Here is a 15944-nt window from a genome sequence, read left to right as displayed (position 1 = left end):
GTTACCACCAACCATGTCTACTTATACAGCCCCGTGGATGACAGCCCCTCCCGTTTTTACACAAGACTCCACCTGCTAACCGCCCCCCCTCCTTCCCCCATTCAATACTACACACAACATTCCAGCAGTGACCTTATTAACACTGTCAGTAACCGCGAGGGGCAGAGGGAACATGCAGTGTATCATAGGGCAGTAAACAGTCTACAGCCATTGTCTAGGAAATGACAATGACATAAACAATTTTTTAAAAATGCCGTGACAGTTGTCCAGGTTGAACTTCAGGCCTGTAACAATGGCTGTTATATAAGCAGTAGGTAAAAGTTAGGTTGAGATAAATATCAGGAATTCTGTTGATTTACAAAGGTGAAGGTGATGATTCTGTGTGTGTTTTAATCTGCCTGAGTGAGGAGAGACAAACAAGTGACCAGGAAGGAGGAGGGAGAAGGAAAAAATGAGTGGAATCACGAGGAGAAGCTAAAGTAAATTGAGATGTAGCAGATCTAAAGTCTGTAAAATGTCAATATTTCAATAGTTATATGTACCTTTTTGAAGTAAAACCTAAAGAACACGTTTTATTTTACATGACTTTCCATGACAGTGCTGCATATGTGCAGATGTTTGTTAACACTTGAGACTCGTCATACGCCATTATTTGTGGGGGAAAAAAATGTAGTAGATTAGAGGAAGCTAATAAACGCCTTGTGCGTGTTTTCTTTTCCACAGGTGACAGACGTGCGGATGACGCTGGAGGCGGCAGAGGAAGAGATGAGCCGTGACAGAGGCCCTGCATGTGCCGCGCTGCTGATAGGAGGATGAAGGACAGGGCTGTCAGCACCCCCAGCAGGAAGGTGAGGTCATGGCACCGACGTCCCACACCAACAGTGCATAGAACACACTTTGACCCTCGTAAAAGATATGCAGACGACCGCCATATCAGCTCACTGCAGCCCACACACAAACACACACACACACCACCATACATACAACAACTAAAGTGAAAAAAGTAACTGTATAGCAAAAGCTTACCGACACAGAGAGACATCCATGGATTTGACTGCAGTGCACAGTCAAATTAACTGAAAGTCAGATACAGAAATTTGGAGTTAAAATTGTAAACCGTCAAATATGATCTGTGACTGACTCAAATTTTTATTGGAATTGAAAGATTGGGGCTGGTGATGTAGTTTCAACTCAGTTTAAAAAAGTTCAAACTCTTTTGTTCCATCATTGATAGAATTCAAACATAACAACAACACTGTCGGTTCAAGTGAAATGACTTGTAAGAGGACACTTGGGTCAACTTCAGAAATTTTAATTCTATTCACATATTAATGTCTCTGAGCATCCTATTTGACTCATCTTTTACCATAAATGGTTTTAAGACATGTAGAAGGCAGACCAAAGGGACAGTTTTGTAAAAACAGGAAAGAGTACAATTGTTTAGGTCATGTCGGATGGAAAATCTTGTCGAGGAATTTTACATCAGAGCTCCAGTGGAAACCTAAAAGAGAGAAGGTGCTTAGAGAAACAACAGGAGGAAAAAACATGACTGGAGCATTATGTTTTAGTTTCTAAGGGTTAAGGGGAAGAGGAAATGCCAAAGCATGTCAAAATGCAGACAGACTGATGTTTGACCATCTACTTGTTACAGTGAAGAAAAAAATTGATCTAGAGTAAATATTTGTCTGATAGAGGAATGGGCTCAATCTAAAGGTACCCCCTCATTTCCCCTTTCCCTGCTGCTTTCTTCAGACATGGCAGTGTAAAAAATGTACCCTTATCTGCTCCACACTTCCGCCTGTTGCTGAGGGCGACAGAGAGGAATGTTAGACGGCGTGATGAGAAACAAATAGTGGAGCCATGATTGCAGAATCATTATAAATTCCTCTTGGATGAGGTGAAATCCAGAGTGTGACACAATGACACACAAGTCCAGACATTCACAACATTTTTTGGGGGGGGCTAAAAAATGTACTCTGAGGTCCTTGTGCAACTGGAAACTGAGAAATAGTGACATGAAACACCATATATGTGTACTATTGTTAGCTGCTTAGCATGTCTTGCTAACTTCAAATCATACATGAAAGACAAAAATAATCTTTTATTGATACATTTGTTAGAGGGAGCTTATCCAGGATGCTAATATGTTACATATCATACTCACTTGCTCTGTCCTGTTCTGTATGAGATAATCATACACCATAAAAAAAAAAGAATTAAAAACAACCTCTGAGTTCCACCCTGCGAGTTGACTAGAACTTTACTTTTTGAGTTAATGGTTTATATATAGTTTAATATAAGCCACTGTTGTGAACTGTTGGGTGTCCAAGTATTGGCAGTTAATAAGTTAGTGAACAATATAGTGTAGTGTTAATTAACTGCTGTAGTATACCTGGAAAGAAATGGATAGTTTCACAACTTATTAGCAACATTACATAAGTAGCTATCTTATATATTTCCCACTCCACCAGTTATTAATCCTCTGAAACTCCTTCCTCTTCCTAAAAATGTTACATTTCGCCCTAAAATAGTTTTGGGTGTAACTGTATATATCTTCAACAATCATTGAATAGAGATCTATAAATATGCTAATCTGCCCTGCCCACATCACACCCCGTTAACTTCGACTGACTGTGCCAGGCTCATTTTATAGCATTGAGCATTAAGACAGATAACAGTCAGTTATCTGTCTGCACCAGAGTGATTCTTCAGAAGAAATTGCACAAGGTTGCATGGAAGTGGAAGTATCACAACGGTAATGTATTAACTTTCCATTGCTTTCTAAAGAAAGCATTAGCCATGCGACAGTAGCTAGTCAGCTAGCTCCCAGCTAGTTTAAACGGTGTTCTCTTGGGAGCCAACTACGGCTGGTGCTTAGAGAAAAACATGTCACAATTTAAATAAACCATATAGGCCTTAGCCTATCTGAGATTTTACATGATGCTCTGCAAATTCAATACGAAAATCCCAAACCAAAGGACTGACTGCTGATTTTGCTCAATTTCTTATAGCTCTTAAAAAATATCCTACGGACATATTAACACAAACTGAATAGTAGTGTAAGTGGACTTTGAATGTAGTGCATACACAGGCTTTTTTTTCTTTCAATAGTTTTGGTTAATTTTCTTTTTCTATACATTCAATTCAGTTTTATTTATATAGCGCCAAATTACAACAAATGTCATCTCAAGGCACTTAAATAATACAGTCCAATTCAAGCCAATTGGAGTTCAATTCATTGTAATCATAATTCAGTGAAATCCAATTAATTAATTTCAAAATAACCCAATTCATTAATATAGAGCCAATTCAAAAACAATTTCCTTGCTAAGGAAACCAACAGATAGCACCGAAATTTCTCTTCAATCCAATCTCCCATCCTGAGCATGCATGAGGCGACTGTGGAGAGAAATGACTCCCTTTTAACAGGAAGAAACCTCTGGAAGAACCAGACTCAGGAAGGGTGGCCATCCGCCTCGACCAGCTGGGGTTTGAGAAGACAGAAAAGAGGGAATAACAAACATAACACCATTCAAAGGATACCTGTTGGAACAGAGAAACACAAGTTAATGACCACAATAATGTCACATGTACATAATATCATTTGAGAAATAAAATGGGGGAAAAAGAGAGCAAAGTGGGGAAAGGTGTGACAGATGTGGTCCCCCAGCAGTCTAAGCCTATAGCAGCTTAACTATGGGATGTTTCAGGATCACCTGAGCCATCCCTAACTATAAGCTTTATCAAAAAGGAAAGTTTTAAGCCTAATCTTAAAGGTGGAAAGGGTGTCTGCTTCCTGGACATTTACTGGCAGCTTATTCCACAAGAGAGGGGCCTGATAACTGAAGGCTCTACCTGCCATTCTGGAACAACAAGTAAACCTGTAGTTTGGGAGCGAAGTGCTCTGTTAGAAGATATCTTACAATGAGATCTTTAAAATATGATGGAGCTCGGTCATTAAGAGCTTTATATGTGAGGAGAAGAATATTAAATTCTATTCTGAATTTAACAGGGAGCCAATGAAGAGAAGCTAAAACTGGAGAAACATGATCTCTCCTTTTAGTTCTCATCAGAACTCTGGCTGCAGCATTTTGGATCATCTGGAGGCTTTTCAGAGAATATGTGGGACAGCCCAATAATAAAGAATTACAGTAGTCCAGTCTTGAAGTAACAAATGCATGGACTATGCATGAAAATAACTCCAAGGTTCCTCACTGTAGTACGAAAAGCCAAGGTATCTGCTGGTATTATGTGAATACAGCATGAGGACAAGGCTGTTTTAAAAGCCAGTTAACATTAAGACACTCACATACTTACCCATCAGGAATGTGATACAACATCACAGAAAAATGCCAAAATGTCTTTCCTATGGGTTGAAAGGGAAAAAAAAACAAGAGACAGGAAAAACAGGAAGCAATTTTGGCAACTGTTGATAGGGTTTGCAGTAGCAGGAGGGCATGACATGGTGAGTCACAGACAGATAGGATCTTGAATGAGTTGAAAAATATGGACCAAACCCCTAAATGGAAGTTTGAATTGCAGCATCCTGGCCAAGAAAAATAATTCAAACTGAAAAACTGTCTCTGTACTTATCATAGGTAATGAGGGTGTCTGCCACACCTGTCTGCAACAATCATGTGAAGATGAAAAAAACCTGAAATAGAAGACAGAGCTGTTAAAAATCCTTCAAAATGGAAATATTAAATCATACTTAAAATATTCAAAATAAAACATTTGCCTTCATAGTATTCCATACATTCCATAATCATAAGTTCCCACGCCTACTACTAGCAGGTTGTAGCTGGGTACACTTACTTGTTTACTTATTAATAACACATCCTCGTTTATCAGTTTATTAATTTTTCCAACATAAAAAACATCTTCCATCTGCCACCTTCGGTTGGAAGGAACTCTGGTGAAAATAAACTAACTTTGGCTCTAAAGATGAGCAACTAGGATTTTAAAACAACTATAATCTTGTTACCATTACCAGGCCACAGTGAGATAATAAAAGAAATAGAATATGATCAATGGCCATGTCAAAAATATGACTTTTTATCTGAGAAATTATTTTGTAACATTACATAGTTCTTTCCAGAAATAATTGGATGAATTTATTGTTACTATCTGAGCGGTAGCTCAAGCAGCTGCAACAGAAAATGTACTACTGTGCGTCAGAAACTCATATTACTTTTATTTATGTATCCTTACAGTACAATGCTGCTATTTTTATCCCAATAAAAGATATTGTATATCAACGGCTATTAAAATATAATACTACTAACTGTGTGTGGCCTTTCATCTGTTAAGTTTTCTCGGCTTTTATTCATGTGAGGAGAATCCAGGAAGAATGTGCTGGAGATGTCTTTAGAAACAAAAAGAAAGAAACAAAACCATCATGATGTGACAAGAATAAAATTAAAGTCACACCAATCAGTCTTAAATATGAATTAATCTGACTTTTATCATATTCAAATGCAAACTAGGAACATAACAACTGGATATGCAGCATATGGGAGAAACTTCTGTGTTGTTCAGTTGTGCTGCTTTTCATGCAATTATGGTAGAAAGCAGGATTAACAACCAAAAAAAAGAAGAAAATCCTAAATTTCCCTGCATTTAGTTTTTTTTTTATTTAATTAAATGTCATCTATAGAGTTTCTATTGCACCAGACCAAAACTGTCACCACAACAAAGGCAATTACAAACTAGTATCCAGATCCCCTGCAGGGTTTCGGTGTGGCTCATCACTTTCAGGTATGACATCATCCCGTTCAGTGGAGGGCGGCCTGAACCTGGAGGCACTGGGTTGCTTTCTGCTGCCACCCTGTGGTGACACCATACAACTGCAGGGCTTGGAAACAAAGATTCTAACATGGAACAGAAAAGTAAAAAAACAGAAAAGTAGGGTAAATGAGCGTTTCTATTCCAAGAGATGGAACTGAAACAAAGCCCAACTCAACCTGAACCACTGGGTGGTGCTGCTTTCACCAACATGGAGCGTTCAAGGAACTTTTACAACTCTGGTTCACGTCTTTTGTCTGTATATCTCACTGGAATGAAAGAGAGAGAAACTGACCAAAAAAAACCAAGACGGGCACCACAGTTTTAATATAAATCTGTAAAAATGAGAAGTTTAATGGTAAACATGAAAATGAGTGATTGTATCATTTAGAAAAGCAACAACACAAAAATACATGTATCCGTTTGTGACAAATGAAACAAAACTGTACCATAGCCACCACGTTTCCACTGAGAAATGTTCTGATCTGAAACTTCTCTTCCGAAAGAAAAAGCAGACGAAACCCCGCTTCATGAAACACAAAGACGACAACAACGGAAATCCGACAAAAGAATGGTCACAGCCTTTAAAAGGATGACGTCTCCAACCACAATCCTGACAGAAAATTGCACTTCAAAATACTGGTCAGAGCGAATAAATATTTGTGGTAACTTTTCTCTATCCATTTTCATAATACAGTACAGTAACACAGCAACAGTATAATAGAGCTGTCAATGGGGTTAATAAGGGAACTGATTCAAACGTTTCTTTCATTCCAGCTGCTTTTGCATATAGTACAGAATTTGCATAATAGCACAGAAATAAATAAACACCGATGACATCAAACAGGAGGGTAAAAAAGATTTACAAAACATACTGCATATCTAACATAGTGCCTATATATATTATTCATATAATTACATAACAGCGTCATTCAGAAGCGGTGTTTAAGTGCTCTTGTCAGATATTTTCACCCTCACACTGGTCCTTGGTCCGTTTGCACTTTCCCTTCAGGCTCTCCCTCCTATCAGAGTTGTGTCTGAGAGGAAGGAGCCTTTTTTTGGCCTTGGCTGCTCTCGACGTAAATATGCCTCTCTCAAACGGGTGAGCCTGGACGTCTCGTCTCTGTCACCGGACTGGACTGTTGCTGGGCGGCGAAGCTCCGACCCTGCGTGTGCAACAGATCACCCGCAGTCTGTCCTGTTCTTTCGGGGCTCAGTGGGGAGGATCGGCCGCAGGGTGACTGTTCTCTGAGGCCGTCCTGCCGCTGCTCCACAGCGAGCCTTCCCTTCGGAGCGTCGCTTGGTCTCCTGTACGTGGCCACTGTGCGGCTGCTCACCAGGCTGTACACAGGGAGGGGGGACCTGGGTTGAATCATGTGAATCCCCCCGATCGGAATCAGGAGGCTCGGGGCTCTGCTGGGCTGCTGCGAGTGCAGAGGGAGGTGACTGAGGAGGTTGGTGGCTCCTCGGGGCCGAGCGGATTGCTGAGGGATGTGGGTCAGACTGACCTCATCAACAGGCTGCAACAGCAGAGAGATGAAAGGAAACATGAATTAATCTGCTGAGGAAACATGACACCAACAGGAGAGTGTTCTGAAAAGACAGAATGTCAATGAGGCAGATTTAAAGGGGCATTAAGTGGCATTTTAATGAACATTACTGTTGATGCAGATCGATAGCAATGACTCAGTAAACTGCCTTTACTTACTGCCTTTGATGCCGAGAACATTTTTTTATAGCTCTATTCTGATGATGTTCTTCAAGGTAGAGAGTCAAGAGAAAAACAAGAACAAGCATGCGAATGCATATCATACCCATCAGCTGCTTAAACCGATGACAAATATCAAAAGGAAATGTAGCAAAATATCAAATGTCTAAATATGTTTGAGCCCCTGAAAAAAGAGCTGGATTTGATCACTGCTTTGACCTAAAATGACAAGTCTGTCCCCCAGTTCATTCTTTAACATTATCTTGATTACACTCCCAATTCTGAAAAAAAAAATGTAGAAAATTTATATTTCTTCATATTAGTGGCACAATGCAGGGCAATTTCCTCAAGAGAAAGTGGCTAAGGTCCATCCATAAAACTCAGTAAAGAGTTTTATTGTGACAAAAAGTCACAAAAGTGACCGGTGTTCAAACAAACACGTTTGTGAGTTCATTCTTTCGGTGAACTTCTGACTGAACGACACAGCCTTTAACTGTCTGGCGTGAAGCCAGTGCCGCTCACCCTCAGCTCACTGAGCAACAGTATTTCTGAGTGAATGTTGTGCCCGTTTGTTTGTGCTTTGTTGGACCCAGACGAGCTTCTGCATTTCGGCTGCATTGCTTGATGGCACCACCAGATGGAGCCGCTTCTGTTTCGTTGGGATAGATTTGAGAGTTTTCACTTCCATGACTCCTCCAGGTTGTTGAGACCTCGTTTTGCTGATCATGTATGACAAAAAAAGGTGGTGCAGCGCAGACCTGGCGCTGTATGGTCGGTGTGTGGAAGACCCTCCATGTCTAACCCTTTAATTGGTGACTCTGGAGCTCTGGTGAGCTAGCTGCAAGTTGCTAGCTCTTCATTAATGTTTCTTAAGGCAGTACAAGCAGACTTCCTGTGATTAAAATGGTATTGATGCTACTTTTGGATCAAAGGTGCATTGAAACCCACAGAAGTTACCGTCTGTTCTCTGCTGCACTTTGTTAAACCCCATCAAATAAAGTAGGTATGTACTGAAAACGTATTTCTTTAAATCACAGTTTGATTTTGAGTAACACATAGATTTGTAATAAAACAGATGAATGCAGAGACGTGCACGGAGCCCAAGTTCAAGTTCTCATCAGCTGTGAAGATGGTCCAGTTTTTTTTGTTTGGGAGAAGTGACTCAGAAGTACGAGTAGCTGCCGTGATAAGAGGTGTTCAAATTCTAATCAAAAGACTAAGAAAAAGAGCTTCAGTGCTTATCTTATTTGTTATTATACGTCTTATATGTGCTGTAGCCTCAAACAACGTGCTTTAGATTGTATTGGATGAAGCATCCAAAGCCCTTTTTCCAGAATATTCAGGAATTCGTGCAGTGTGGTCGTCTTTTTTTCTGACCGCCGTCCCTTAACCCGAGGAAAGGACGACCAGAGCCCAGATTTATCAACTCAACTATGAACTGGTCTGTTTTTGGCTGTGAGAACTAAACTTTGAACCAGTGCTCGTAAAGTGCCAACTTGGCGAAATAGGTGACAGTTTCCATCAGTGTCCGGCTGAGTGAATGTGAGATAAACTATTTGGTGTAGAGGAACTAAACTAAGCAATAAACGACTAAAAACGGGCATAAACAAAACCAGTGTCCTTCTGCGAATCTGAGAAAAAGGGATTCCTTTGAACTTTTATTAACGTCATCGAGTTTTAGGCAACATTTATGTAATGCTGTTTTGTGCAGTTTCCATGAACATTTGTTCTTTTCCTTTATGCTCATGTTGTAAAACATCTGCTGGAAACACGAAAAGTGTAAAAACTGTGTGTTTGTATGAGAGAAAGATGCTGAGTCAGAGCACAGCTGTCTGATTGTAACTTTGTGTTGTTCACGGCTGGTTTTAATACAACGTAAAGTACGCTTCTTTTTTTTTTTATGGGCAGTGACGTCTCCAAAGAGTCAGACTCAGCTGGATCTGAACTGCTCTGAACACACGCTTTGTTCAAAATAAGCATTCTTTTAACATATGGCAGCAGGTTTACATGCCTCTCACACACATCTGTGCCATCAGTCCATGATTTGAACTGCACCGTTTCCTTGTTTGTGTTATTTTCTTTTAGAAAAGTAGTTTACAGGTAAGTTTGCGGGAAAGCAAAAGGTCTTAGCTATTTAAGCTAAACTATAAAAGCTATTTGGGATTCTTAAGACTGTGGCTGATGGGCCCACAGAAGGCACATTTAAAACAGTCCTTACAGTCATTGATTTCTTCAAAAAGTGGCGGCTCTTGACTTGAAGCTGTACATTCAAAGAAGGACCGTACATGTACATGTCAAATATTTAGATGTGGAAAGAGACTCTCCTTAACAAACCCGCCCGGTTCAGCGGTGTGGCTGCCACATACTCATGTGTGCAGATGTGAAAAAACAACCCTGCAAACAATATAAATGAGTATCTACCCCTGTGAGACCTATATTAGTGTGTGGAGGAAGCGGTGCGGTTGCACCATACAGGTTTGGGGTGGGGCTGTTTTTTCACTTTATTGGGGTGAGCGGAGATGTTCACCCGCGTTGTTTTCATCGTCGACATGTGGTTCAAATCTTTGGTATTTAACGATCGGCCTGCGTCTGGTTTCATCAGCGGCTGCCCAGGGAAAACATGTTGTGTCTATTTGGGAGCTCTCCCGCATTATTTTAAGCTCGGTTTGACTGATATAAAACAGGAGAGTTACCTTTCCTTCCTTTTCCAATAAAAGTGCACCTTTTAAATAACCTCATATGTACCTGCCTATCTATATTTGTTCTGGATGTTGACTTACTGGGATTTAACTGAGCCACACAAGATTGGCTATGGGAGCCAAAAGCTGATTTATTTAAAACTGTGAGTTAAACCAACAGAGTTGGACGGAGTCACAGGTGAGTGAAGACACTTTCTGGAACTGTTTTCATTATATGTGCGACAATAACTTGAAAGTTCGGAGAGTGGGAGGAAAAGCAAGAAGACAACGGATTATGATGCTGTCGATAAATACTATCTCACCGTAGTTTTTGCTTTTCTGGAGTGACTCACCAGTCTTGCTGCAGACGGCAGCTCTGTCACACGAGGACAGACTGGACACGGAGCGGCGTCTGCTGAAGCTAGAGATGACCTCAGGCCATCGTCTGATGGGGAGCCCCGAGGCGCAGAGGACTCTGACCCCGGAGTCTGACCAGGGGAGATGCATCGTGCAGGAGAGGCTGCTGTCTGTGGGGCAGGAGAGGCCTGAGCAGTGGGCGTGGAGAGGGATGAAGGAGAAGCGGGCGGAGGATTTGAAGGCGACTCTCTTTGTGGATTCGGGGATTGAGAGCATGGAGAACGGTAACATCTAGAGGACGGCGACGCCGAAGCGTCGAGGCGTCTGCGGGCGAACAGGGCCCTCCTGGCACTGGCTAAGCTCTTCTGGGTAGAATCCTTGGGGGTCAGTGGGAGGGCCGACTCTGTCAGCTGACCCCTTGGATGGGCTTTGTCCCCGTCAGTGTGGGAGGTCTCAGTCGCTGTGGACCGGCTGTCTTCATCACGGCTGCCACTCTTATCCTCTGCATCATCGTCCTTGTGAGCTGCTCCTTTCCTCTGATGATCCTTGTGTTGATCTGGATGATTCGATGGGTCCTCAAAGACTGCAAGAGCAGAATTATAAATGAATCAGTCAGTTCTGATGAGCATGTGTGAAACTACAGCATAGTCTAAACTTTTTTCTCAGAATACCTGATCGTAGATAGAAAGTAATACTGATATCTTGTTGATAAGATGTGATAGAATCGTGATTTGGTGTCTGCTTATAAAATCGGAACATGATTGAATACAAATTGGACAATTTTTTTCAAGTTCTCTTTGTTTCAACTGGAAACAAAAAAAATGCTGCTTTGCTGGTCTCATGTAGAATAATTTTCAATCACAGCAATAAGAAACAATGCAATTAAACAGCAGGCTGTTTGCAATGTAACTGATGTCTGTGGATATGGACGGGGAAATATCGTCAGCGCGCAGCCATCATGGGGGTGTACGGTTACAGACGCATAATAAAAGCAAACTCATTCTAATCAGTCAACAGGACGATGAGAAGATATGAAAGCCCTCAGAACACCGTCAGAACGCTCGCAGTTTGGAGAACCGCAGAGGAGGCGGCTAAACGAAAAGCTTCTCGGAGCAGCCATTTTTTTAGGCTTTTCGTTCATCTTCTTCGTCTTGTAGTTGGTATTTTGGGATTAGACTGGCGGACTTTTGAGCCACAGCTGATCAGCGGCAGGGCGTGTTGAGCAGCCACCGTGTGTGCGAAAACGCTTCGGCTGACAACATACCGATACAGTGCAAGTGTCTGATGGGTAAAAAAACTCATTATATGCTGAGTTGTTAACTGAGAAAAATTGGTCTTCTGTAGCCTCGTTCCAGAACCGCAGTATCGTACACAGTAAACACAGTAAACACCGTATACCTTCAGGTGTGTCCTGTGGTTGACAGCTGGTCTCTTTTTCACACGCCTCAGATCTCAGGTGTTCAACAAGTCTCCCTGGAAATACAAAGGAGAGGCTTATAGTACAGTACAGTGAACACACACACACACACACACACACACTCACACTCTATTTTACCTGCAGATTTATAAGTGCAGTTACAGGAATCACTGTTGCATGGTGGGGATTCTGTGGAGAGCACAGAAACATTCTTGCTGTGGATTCCAGAGTCTTCACATTGGCACTTCCCTTCACCTCGTTCACGCTCATCGTCGTCCCGCGTGTTTGATCTGTAGGTGTGAAGAGGTTTACTCAGGTGTACTCAGCAAGAGGTTTTAGTTTGGCCTCCAGAGCATCTCCCTGTCAGCCATCTATTGATTCTGCTCCTCTCAGGATGAAGGCAGCAATCAATATGAGCATAACAGGAGCTGTCAGAGGCCACCTCAGCACCTGTAAGCAGCTATTTAGTTCCCTTTATTTGTCCATTTTAAGTATGTTATCAGTTTGGCCTCAACTACACAGGGAGCTCACACTGTGGTAGCTGGGCAGCGGGGTCCAGCCCTCCATGTACACTGAGGGTTCCTCAGCGAGGCGCCCACTTCAGCTTCAACAGAGCAGCTTTCATAAGCCAAAAATCAGACCCATCACCCCACCCTCCCACCGCCTCAAAACCCCCTCACGGCTCACACCACCACCAAGTCCAAACAAGAGGGAGCCTACGATACAGCTCAAGGTCCAGGGGTTTGCTGCAGCCAGCCAAAAAAAACAGGCCAGCGAGGGAGGGAAACCCTGGCCCAGACCAGCTGCTGCTCCAAATAAGCATGAAAAAACACAGAAAGTGAAAACACATTCCGACGACAAACAATGGTTCTGGTTATAATCGGCTGTTTTTTCTTCTATTTCCACGATGGGCCGTGCGGCTGTTTAAACTCAGCGGGTATCATAAATGGTGGCTTTTACACTCTTGGAAAACTTAATTAAAGAGCAACACACTACACCTTCATGCCTGTACGTCGCACTCTTACACTGTAAAGCACTTATATACATGTCAAGCAACACCCATTCGAGTATAGGTGCTTTCAGCCGCTCCCTTACCAGCTGAAAAAAAGGCAAATATTTGATGGCCTCGCTGCCGCCGTTTTGTCTTTTTGCGCCTCAGACAGACTGAACAGACAGAGAAAAGAGAGAGAGTGCGGGCGAGAGGATGACTCACTCTTCTAGGAAGGCTGCAGTGAGCATCCACGTGAGTCACAACAGGGATTTATGCACAAACACACTCGCACCAGAAGGAGAGACACACAGATGGCACCTCTCTGCGCTCCGTGGGTTCAGATCGCTGCTGTGTTTTATTTCTGAAAGGTAGAAAAACGAGTGCGTGTGTGTCTGGTTTGACTGAACTTCAAACTCATCTGATGTGTGTGCGTTTTAATCTTGAAGTCTCGTTGTAAAATGGAACTCAGTCTCCAGCCACATTTGAGAGACATTTCCTCAACGAAGGCCATTATTGTCTGTATCAGGATGTTTTGGAGCTTATCATTAAACTAATTTGTGTTATCCACCATCACCAATGGAAGGATAACAAGGTGGGTCTGCCTTTAAACCCACATCACTGCTGAGATTCATCATAATTCAAGCTGCGGTGTCATGGCTACCCACTGGACCCCCGTCCTCATCCCAGTATACGTACACAGGACCGCAGCAGCATTCATCTGCTGACCCAATTATGAATTTGCTGAACTGGCTGCACAGACGTCATCTTTAAGTTACTTGAATATTGATTCTGTCAGATGAGGCCGTGGTTATGAAATCGGGATTTTATTAGAGCAGCCTGGAAAGCGACAGCGAGTCCACGCTTCCTCTTAATGATTTGAAGAAACGTATGTCATTGAGAGCAGCTTTCTTTGGAATTTGGAGGTCTTAATATGTAAAAAAATACTAAAGATGAAGCATGTGTGGAGCACCTTGGACATTCGAGTCTGGCCGAGTGTGTTCAAACAGGAGTGAACAGATTCAAACCACACTATCTGGGTGTGATCGTCTGCGTTAGGGAGCTTCGATTTCACAGGATTTCTGTCGAACTACCATGTTTACATGTATTCTAAAGTCTGTAAAGTCTGGCTTTGGTCTGACTAACTAACTGTTTGTTTATCTAAAGCATTTCATTGGTTCAACATTGTTTCTTGAGTAAAACATGTTTACAGTTGTAACCAAACCACCTTTTTTCCATAATTTAATTTAATCACAGTTAAATCGTGTCTGTCTGTGCAGCAGCTGCATCAGCTTGTGCATCTCTGAGGAAGAATGAGGGTAAACACCTGAAATCAAGCAGAGGGAATTTCAGACCAATTGTCAAGAGGTTTCGTTTGAACTGCATCTATCACACTGGGAGCTTAATAAATTAATACTTCATCCATGCAAGAGATATAATAATGGCTAACCATGTTAAAGTATTGCTTACTTTCTGTTCTGGATTCGAACACACAGAAAATGAAATCTAACGCATTCCCTTTGGCTCTGCTCTGCTCTCCCTGCTCTCCCTGAGGCTTCAGATGACATCACAGGGGACAGGAGCACATTGGATGATGACCTTGCTGCCAGGAACGGTGTCCTCTCCTCAGCGTTTGCTCTTGAGAAATTTTTCTGTTTATTTCAACAATAAAGTGAAATTTCCTTGCCCTTGGCAGGAGTTTAATGAGCCCAACAGCCTAATCAGCATGTGTTAAGACTGACGAGCTGAAGTCAGGGCGAGGTCAGTGCCCGACCTTATTCCGCCTCGCGCTTGAATTCTGCAAATAAACGTGTAATGATTAATTAGCTGATCGACTATTCGTCTGCCGATTATTCTGGGAAATCGATTTTTTTCAAACAGCTGCCGAACATTTGAAGGTTGCACTTTATCCGGTGCGATCATTTACTTCTCCTTCACTGCAGGAAATAGTGAAGGAAAGTTTTCATTGATGTTTTGATCATTGATCAGTTCAGTGAAAATGTCCACAAATCCATCACCGTTAAAATGAGTAAGATGAAGCCCTAATCCCAACTTCCATAAACATCTTTATTCTATAAAGCAGCCTTGGCGACACATGGTTCGTAATATAAGAACAAACACTTTTGACTCACAGATTTCAGGATCACTTGGCTGGTTTTCTTTAATAACTAATGTGATGTACCTCCACAGACCCGACTTATTCCTTTGGGCTCAGTGTGACATGACACTCACAACCTGTGTTGTGCTGCTCCATGTGAATGACAGTGAAGGTTGGTGTAAATGAGTCTCTGCAGGAGCAGAGGAAGCCAGGTAGTTTTCTGGCTTCGGCCCTTTAACAGACGGACTCTGTTGGTGCAGACAGCGAGCCCTTGGCCTCTCCAACACGGCGGACAGACAACAGTTTCCACAACATTCCATACTGTGTGACGCAAGCTTTCAACACGTACCAAGTGCCAAGTGATGAGGCGCATCAGTATCAACAACCACAATATGTCACCAATCAAACTAATGTGAACAGCGAGATCCTTCCCCCACAGTCAGTCGTACTCACCCTGTGTTGCAGATCCAGACATCAGGAGGTTGTTTATTTGTGGAGAATAACTGGACTTCCTCTTCCTGCCTCTTCTCTTCCTTCTCCTCTCGTATGCTCGACCTGTCGTCATCCTCTGGCAGCTGTCCCTTCCCCGTCCCCTTGTGGTCTCTGCAGTAGCTGTTGTCGACCTAAACTCGAAAGAGACACGGGCAAATTCACCAACTCTGCTCCAGCATGCCCAGGGAGACAAAAGTTGGGAATTCTCATTGAACAATTCACAGTATTTGGTTAAAGCACATTTATGGACGATTTTCTCTCAGTTTTCTCTGCCAAAAAAACAACGTGTCCTCTTTTCAGAAGTTACCCAACCTTCGCTGCACCTTCTTCATCAAGTACCTCAGGGCCTAACACCTTTTTGGATGTTTATACGCTCAGACTCCTGAGACACTTTCTCATCAGTCTACTAATTCCTATTTGAT

General features: G+C 42.3%; 1 protein-coding gene across 4 annotated transcripts in view; it reads right to left on the bottom strand.

Annotated features, from left to right (window-relative positions):
• Positions 1 to 6104: 6104 nt before the first annotated feature.
• The window catches only part of hivep3a (HIVEP zinc finger 3a), a 40296-nt gene continuing 30456 nt past the window's right edge, over positions 6105 to 15944 (bottom strand). For 3 of the 4 annotated variants that reach the window (XM_072370061.1, XM_072370062.1, XM_072370060.1), the window contains exons 3-7: positions 15484 to 15653; positions 12083 to 12234; positions 11926 to 12000; positions 10494 to 11110; positions 6105 to 7304 (exon numbers count right to left, since the gene is read on the bottom strand). In XM_072370061.1, the coding sequence (XP_072226162.1) occupies positions 6879 to 7304; positions 10494 to 11110; positions 11926 to 12000; positions 12083 to 12234; positions 15484 to 15653 (1440 nt within the window). In that variant the 3' untranslated portion in view covers positions 6105 to 6878. The remainder of the gene's footprint in view (positions 7305 to 10493; positions 11111 to 11925; positions 12001 to 12082; positions 12235 to 15483; positions 15654 to 15944) is intronic. The other variant, XM_072370063.1, reaches the window with a different exon arrangement.

This window comes from Leuresthes tenuis, unplaced genomic scaffold (assembly GCF_036924035.1).
Source record: "Leuresthes tenuis unplaced genomic scaffold, fLeuTen1.0.hap1 SCAF_18, whole genome shotgun sequence".
NCBI classification, from domain to species: Eukaryota; Metazoa; Chordata; class Actinopteri; order Atheriniformes; family Atherinopsidae; genus Leuresthes; species Leuresthes tenuis.
Note: the sequence above shows the minus strand (reverse complement) of the source record. Positions and strands in the feature narration are given on the sequence as shown.